General features: G+C 40.8%; 1 protein-coding gene across 2 annotated transcripts in view; it reads right to left on the bottom strand.

Annotated features, from left to right (window-relative positions):
* The window catches only part of vps53 (VPS53 subunit of GARP complex), a 28,936-nt gene that overhangs the window by 10,498 nt on the left and 10,050 nt on the right, over positions 1-8,388 (bottom strand). The window contains exons 8-14 of one of the 2 annotated variants that reach the window (XM_032509574.1): positions 5,821-5,899; positions 5,564-5,707; positions 5,326-5,468; positions 4,674-4,815; positions 3,438-3,536; positions 2,200-2,294; positions 977-1,219 (exon numbers count right to left, since the gene is read on the bottom strand). In XM_032509574.1, the coding sequence (XP_032365465.1) occupies positions 977-1,219; positions 2,200-2,294; positions 3,438-3,536; positions 4,674-4,815; positions 5,326-5,468; positions 5,564-5,707; positions 5,821-5,899 (945 nt within the window). The remainder of the gene's footprint in view (positions 1-976; positions 1,220-2,199; positions 2,295-3,437; positions 3,537-4,673; positions 4,816-5,325; positions 5,469-5,563; positions 5,708-5,820; positions 5,900-8,388) is intronic. The other variant, XM_032509575.1, reaches the window with a different exon arrangement.

The raw sequence follows: 8,388 nt of genomic DNA, 5'->3' as shown, positions 1-8,388 counted from the left end.
GTGTGTGTGTGTGTGTGTGTGTGTGAGATGAGTTCTAATGTTGCCAATGAGGCAGCTTTTTGCTGGTAGCATATTACGCTTTGCCACAAAATAACCAACTCCAGATCCCGCATAGCATGCCATCCCAATCCATCAAACACAGCGAGGACTGGAGACATAAACTTTCAAACTAAACTCCTAAACAGCCCCCTTACCATACCAAGAAAATGAAGAAATATGGGCGTGACATGCTTGTTTGTGAAAAATGAATTCCAAATAAATCTGTTACTGCCCAAAAATGTAATGATTCTCAAAGATGGAAACGGTTGAAATACTAGTGTGTAAATAATAGTGAATGTTTTTGTCAGCGGGAAGATGTGTTTGGTATTGCCTGAAAAAAAATGACAGTGCAAGTGTTCATTTGTAATAAAAGGAATATGTCACCCAGTGCAATTATGTGGCTGAACTATGTGTTTTTAACAGTTATGAAAGCAATGGAGGCTCATGTCGCAGTGGAATACACAGACTATTTGTTAATATGATCAATTCATTGTTGGCTTTGGCCTTTTTATGGCAATTGTTGAAACAATAATAATTTGAATTTTGCCAGACTTACTATAGAGTAATATTAATATAAACTGACTTTTTATTTTGAGAGAAAAAACGGGTTTTCCCCATCACTTCAAATCAGTCTGGCTGTCTTGGAGCCAGCATGTACTGGCCATTACAGGACACATTAAGCTACTTCAATATGAAAGTGTCTTCATATTGAAGCACTTTCATTTGAGAATGTCAGTAAAAAGTACAGTTAGTGCTAACCTTTTATCCCAACATTGAATCTCTCTTCAATTCTACAATGGCACAAAGTTACCTCACAGAAAACCACAGGTACCCCTAGCTTTATGTGAAGACTAGGTGAATTCATAGTCTCATTCATGTGAATGGAAAATTCTAATATGTGACTTTTAAGAAATGGCCAATCCTGAACCAGTCTTACTTGGGTAGGTTGCCAGAGAGGATCTTCCAAGCGTACTCTCTCAGGAATTTCTGGAAGATGGTTGTGAGAGCGATCATTGGTTCCCCGGTGCTCAGTTGGGAGCACTGCACCATGCACTTCTTGTAATAGACAAAGAGGTCAGCACAGCTGGGCAGCACCGCTCCGCCCTCCTCCGTGCCTGCCTTGGGTGGGCCTTGAGCTCGGAAGTCGGCAACAAACCGATCAATCAGTTCGCCCAGGTTCCTGCAGATGCCCAAAAACGTTAAACACACACACAGACACACAAAATTAATTCAATAAATCAAATAAAAACATTGAAAGATTAAAAACATATGATTGGTTCTTAAACCCCAAAAAATAAATAAAAGGATATAATAACCGGCAGATAGACAGAAAATATTCCAGTCGTATCAAAATCCTCAGTACTACAGTTAACAGGTCCACAGTTAGTTGGTGTGGTCCAATCCAACTGAATCTTGGAACTTTAGCCAAGGACAAAACAAGCAGGCCACTGTTCTCTCCTGCTATGTCCCACTGGGGACACTGATCTGGCTGTTGCTTGTTTAAAGCCTTTGGATTGAACTGAAATGAGGTTGTGGCTGCAGAATAGGTCAATCCTGTTCCCTTGGACAGACAAATGGCATGTAACAGTCTAGGGAGCCAAGAGCCAGGGGCTGCATGCAAGCCCAGCAGTCTCAGAACTGTGTTCAGTTTCAGGAGTGATCGCCATGACTGGGGGAGGGGACTGATAGAGGAGAAGTGAAGAATGATGAGAGGCAGGAAGAAAACAGAAAGAGACTGTAAAGAACAGGGAGAGAAATAAAAATAAAGAATGAAAGATTGAGATGTGGAAAGGAGGAATGACACAAAAAGTAAGATGAGTACCAAAAAAGGAAAGAAAAAGAGGTAGGAATGAAAATAGGCAGATCTGCTGTTGCAGCACTTATTCAACCTCCCTCTCTGTCTCCCAGCGTCTGCGGTCGTGTAGCTAATGGGAAACATTTCTGCCACAGTGGAGACAGAGGCATGTACAGGAACAAGAGATGGAAAGACAGAAGAGGCAATGAAGTAGAATGGGAGATGGGGGATCTGATTGACAAGTGGGAAATGGAAAAGGATGCATGTGCCAACTTTACACACAACCTGCTCCTGATTCTGATTCTGGGTCTGTGTACCACGACCCACTTTGGCCTTGTCAGCTTGTATGAATGTGTGTTGCTCACTTGTCTTGGGATTCTATGTAGACGTATAGATGAGGTTCAAAGCACTTGGAGACAATGCCATGGAAAGGGTTGTCCGGAGCTTTTGGCTTTCTGGGCTAAAAGAATTGAGGTACAATGAAGAATTAGTGAAGTAACAGGTTTTAGTTGTAGCTCCTCTGAGTACTAATCAGTTTCTTGCCTCCAACTCAGCAGGCATACAATAAATGTCAAACAGTCAACACAGTTTTCACATAAAATGGTGTAACATGAAACTGAAGCAATTTCCTTGCCGTGCATAAAATACACTCAGCTACCACTTTATTATCTCCACCTAACTATTACTAATGGAGTTCAATACACCAGTCCTGCAATAAATCCTACTTTCATGAAAATTATTATGTTCATTTTTTGTTGAAATTTATTTAAAGGCGGCGTGGATTCAACTTTGTGGTCCTCTTGAACTGTGTTGTGTTATACTGAGAAGTACTTCTAACCTCATTGTAGAACTGTTACAGTGTCTTAGAGTAGTTTTACCTTGGTATCCAGAACATCCTTCAACCAAGACAACAAGTATATCAGATAAGTTGTCTTGTGTTTAAACTACCTTACAACTACCAAAGCAACTTACAATTGCTCGATATGTCAGAGGTTGCATGCACCTGGAGCAACTAGGGGTTCTAATCGTCTTGCTCAAGGCCACATTGGTTGAACAGTGGGACAAAAACCCAGGTCTCCCACACCAAAGGCATGTGTCATATCCACTGCACAATCACCACCCCACTACCCCCCACAGCCCACTACTGCCACATAGGCACATGGTTGTAAGCTTAGGTAAGTACGGTGGGGGACTGCTAGCTGGTGAGGTGCCAGTTCCCCTCCTGGGCACTGCCAAGGTGCTGTTGAGCAAGGCATCAAACCCCCGACTGCACTGGACACCTGTCCCTAGACGGCTGCGGCACCCTCACTCTGACATGTCTTTGTTTCTGCATATACAGGTACTGAGCATGTGTGTGTATTTCAGGCATGTGTGTACTAACAACAGAGTGAAAACATTGTAACTTCCCTTCCGGGATTAATGAAGTATAAACTATTATTATTAATTACTACATGGGAGAATATTTAAATAATCAAATTTCTTTTTAAGGAATAAAAAAAAAAATAATCTATTCGGCCTAAAGAAAACTCACATCAGAGGAAGCAATATCTGACTGGACCATGTTGCAGAAGAGGTCAGTTGGGGTCATTCCAGGTTAACTCACCTTAGCCAGATCCTGGTCTTTATCTGTGCCCGCATCCTCACCTGCCTCATCCTCCAGGAAGGGGTTAGTGGTCTCGAGAGGGCTCTCTGGCCTCTTCTGCTATAAAAGCACAGATCAAACTTTAGTATTTTTTCAGTTGCTTAGTTATTAGAGCATCATTAGGGCTTTGACTGCCACTCGGACGTTTTCACATCGACAGCCTTTAGTTCGGTTGAATCAAACTAGAGTTTGTTTGTCTCGCTGGTTCGTTTCGTTTGGGCAGGTGAGGTTGCTTTCACACCTGAACTGTTTGGTCCGTTTTAACCGAACCCTGGAACGTTTTGGGGGATAGTCCGGGTTGTTTGGGTTGGTGTGAAAGCTCATTCAAACAAAACAACCAAACTCTGGTCCCCTTGAAAACAGGGGTCTCTGTTCATTTCCAAGTGCACTAGAGGTCAGTTCACTTTAGGTGAAAATCAGACCCAAATACAGAATGTATAGCGGACCAAAAACAGTGCATTTACTAGCCTGCAATTTCAACCTTACAGACAATTTACAGACATATTAAAAGGGATGACCACCATCAAATCTATAACCTTATATCATCACTCACGGTCTGTGTGACAACATATCATCATCTCTCCCTCATCAGTTTATGTTGACCATTTTGTGGGAGGCTTTGGCACTTCCAACTATACAATTTCACTAAATTAAATTTGACTGAATTACAGCCAACAGGCATGGGTGTAAACTCAACAGAAGACAAAAGAGACCCTGACCTGCCCAAACATTATCAGTTCTAAACAAGGTTGGCCTAGTTGTGACCCAACAAACTAATAATCATAATCGGTCTATTCTCTGTGTATTACTTCCACCTCCACACACCAAAATGTCCTGGCTGAAAAGGTTTCTTCAGGCTGGGACACAGAGAGTACTCGTTGTGTGTGTGCGTGTAAAACATAACAAGGGACGAATCAGTAGTTTCATGTAAGTATGATTATGGTACAATGAAAGGCTAAGAATTATTATGCCTAAATGGGACAAATCTGCATGCTGCCATTTTGCCAAAACAATACTGAAATTATTTCTGCAAGAGATACATAAGGCCCCATTGGAGACATGATAATTTTTTAAAAATGCGATGATTGGATGACATTTTATAATTCAAGAAATGTGTTAATGATGGGCAGGCGTGTACAAAGTTTCAGCTTGAATAATTTAAAGCATGTAATGTTTGTCTGTGTGTGCTTTTCTCACTCCAGGTGTGTCAGTCAAGGTGCATCCTGTGAAGCGTTTGGCCAGAAGACCCTCGAAGTTCGTGGTCCTCTGAATAGCAAACAGAAGCAGCTTCACCTCAATCTCCTTAGCCCGTGTTCGCATCACTTTGGCTAGCTCCACCCTTACAAAACACACATGAAGAAATGGACATAATTTAACTGTATTACCTTAATCATTTAAATGCTTTGACATCCCAAAAATGTTTCCAATGATCCTTCTTAGTACATTATTGTTTCATCTGTCCTTTTAGCAAAACTTGTCTTTTCAGGCTTTTTTCTATCAACACTAGTATGATTTTTGCCTGATGTTTCTTTTATTGTCAGTTGTAGCAGGGAATAACACACAAACAGTATTTCTCTTTCACAGCAACCTAGTGTGTGGACACTCATGTCATCAACTGGGCTTAAAGACAAATTACAGACTCATGTCGGCCAACCCATACCAGTGTAGTTCATTTTGTAATGCAGAAAAGTACCACAACCAATTTCCACTTTTTGAATTTTAATTAATTACGTTTTTTTCTCGGGGCCAGAGACGCAGTATGCAATATTCACTAAATTGGCTAAAGCCACAAACCATAAAATGTGTTCCTAGATGGGATTTTAGACCATATGTTGTGGTGTGTGTTTACCTGGTGATGTGGCAGAACTCCACAGCAATACGCTCTGTCATGCACCACTCCTCAGGAAACATGCGCCCATACTTCTCATCATAGTCGACCAGCTGCCGTTTGATCCAGGCATAGCGGCGATCGATCTTGTCTAGCCATGCCACCTGAGCAACAGGGTACCATTTTTTTTCATTCATACCTAATTAATTAATTAATTAGATATGATCTTATACATTATGGAATTCAATTTCTTACTCACATCTTGGTTTTCCTGGAATAAAACCAGGTACTCGGAGAGGTGCTGCCTGATGAACTTTTTTATGATCTCCTGCTTGATGCGCGGATCCAGCACATTGGCCACCAGGCAGGCATCTCTAAGCACGTTACTGGGACCACCAGGTCTCTGGATGGATTAAAATAAAAGTTTGACTTTTGTACGGGGTGCGGGGGGTGGGGAGAGATGATGACAACAAGAGAAGAACATCTGAAATCCAGTTTACCATACAACATCTTTACCTTGGAGCCTTGAGCGGGGAAGGATTCTTCAAAATCTGCCAGGATCTGAGTCCCCAGCTCACTCTGCGCTGCCTTGACTCTAGAAAGGACAAAGACCAATAGCACTAAATTATTCGTTGTTTTCATAATCAGTTGGAATGCTGGCGATTTTATGTAACTGAACCCAACATACAACAGACTTTACCTCATTTAAGGCTTGACTAATTTGGCTCCAGAGCCAGTTCAAAACTCCTAGTTTAATTATTGTCCAAGAACTCCAGAGAAAGGCACTATTTACTGACAGCTAACATTTAAAATTGTTACTACAGTCCAAATTCATACTGGAGAGAGTGGTCTCCCCCGGCCCCTCCTCCCCAGACTCGAAGTTCACTAAGGTTGCCAGGCTGAGAGCGCTTCCAACAATGTTGCTTGACGCTGACATAGCCAGACATTACTCCACAGCACAGTGGAGTAGCTAATGTCAGATGCTGGCTATGTTGACAGTCATAATCCATCCTTTTAGCCTCTAAGCTGTCTCCATATTTCATATACAGTTCCAATATTTTTTTGCCAAGGTTTTTTTGGGTCAGGGAGAATATCTCCGTTGATCCCTTGCATTTGTTTGCTGCTTCCATGGTTGTACAACAGCTGTAGCGCACTGGGTTTGCCTTTCTACAGGTATATCTGGCAACCCGGCCTGGCTGTAAAACTAGGCAGGTCAACAACTCACAGGCAAAAAACACAAACAGAAATTCTGTCACGTAACGGAATTTCAAAAGAGGTAGTACTAGCCTTAGCATTGTTGTCAGAAAAGATAATATTTTCAGCTCTGCATGTTTCCTTAATATCTGATGATGGATTAAATACAGTAAATATATTACATATTGCACCTCAAAGTTATTTGCTTGCAAACCTCAAGACCAGGGAAGTTTTTGAAGTGTCACAGCATCCACTACAAAATCACTAAAAATAATAAATAAAGTGTAATAAAATATTTTTGGAAAATCCAAAAATGGCAGAGAAGGGCTTATATAATGATGTCTACTTAGACAATCTGAACCTGTCCAGTCCTCGAAAAGCCTGAAGGCATCCAGGCAGGGTTAACCAAGGACAGCACCCTACACCATGAAAACCATCCAGACTAAACAGGTGAGTGTGAAGAGATATTATCACAGATGGACGGCAACTTGACTGGTTGCCTTTCATTGTAAGTGCTCGATGTCGGCTAAATGTCCAACTACCCATCTGTTTTGTCAGCTACTGATTATGAGACTTTAATCTCATGCACACTGGTCTACAGCTCCTGTTTCGGCTGTGTCTTGCACTCTAATAAGATGATGTAACAGAGACCAACCTGTCAGTGGCGTGTCTGACTGTGTCCAGTCTGTTGCTGCATTTTGCCCAATCATGTACGGGCATACACGTGATATACAATAGTACAACATAGCTGGTGAAAAGAAAAAGACCTATTTAACAATAATCAGTTGATCCTGTTCAGAAAGGTGACAGCTACACTGACTCCATTTTCTTTCACTCAATTAAAAACGTTAAGAGATGAATAGAGAAATGTCAGATGGGGGCTTTAATATGCATTTAGACTGTAAGCCGGTCGAATTTTCACATTTGCTTAATACTAAACTGTGAGCTGGAAAGGTAGAAATTAGTTCTTATTTTTTTCAGAATGAGAAGTTACTTACTTTACATTTTGTTTTATCCCTTAATTACTCAATACTGTTATGCACTACATTGTCTCAATAAAAATCCTTTCACATTACACTGTTTTAACAATCATGCTATGACATATAGTATATGCTATGCATATACAGTACATTAATACAGTTATTAAATATGTATTCCTGTTCCTTTTTATGTTTTTATTTGATTTCATAATTGACAGAAATACTTACGTCAGTAGTCATTTGTTTTACGTTTGAATTCAGAATTGAATAGAAATTTGTCCTTTGTTGTCTAGCAACTATTTAAAAAATGGTTTTATTGTATGGGAAACAATGGCGAGTTACATTTTGGCTCCCTGCTCTAAACATCCCTTAGTTACTGTTCCCCCTGGCTGTAATTCTGGAAACTTCCCATCTGATCCTTCATCCTGCCTCTATGTCCATGTTTGTCTTCTTTTATCTGTAGTATTTTTGCGGCTGATGTGTCAGTCCGCCCAAGTTTGTCACAGAGAATTCTTTCCGTTAATTACTTTCTATACACTTTCTATTAACTGTTTGTGTCCAGCTGTCTGCCTTGTCTTCATACATCCCCCTGCCCTGTGTCTCTCCTATCATCTGTTTCTCCAGCTGAGTCACTTCTTCCACGCAACTGTTATTTGGTATGAACACGTTCTGCCACACCTCAGTCAAAACAGAACAAAAGGTCATCCTTGAAGTTTAGTTTTTAGGGATCAGCACTACTTTGAACAAGATTAACTTGGACAATGTGTCCCAAATTGATTCTAATGTTTTTGGAAAATAATAGTAAAAATGGAAATTTAAACAGTCAGTGCTGTGGGAAACAGTATAACAATTCACTTTGTTCTCTCTCGCTGTGGTTTGTGTGTGTGTGTGTGTGTGTGTGTGTGTGTGT

This window comes from Etheostoma spectabile, chromosome 3 (assembly GCF_008692095.1).
Source record: "Etheostoma spectabile isolate EspeVRDwgs_2016 chromosome 3, UIUC_Espe_1.0, whole genome shotgun sequence".
NCBI lineage: Eukaryota > Metazoa > Chordata > Actinopteri > Perciformes > Percidae > Etheostoma > Etheostoma spectabile.
Note: the sequence above shows the minus strand (reverse complement) of the source record. Positions and strands in the feature narration are given on the sequence as shown.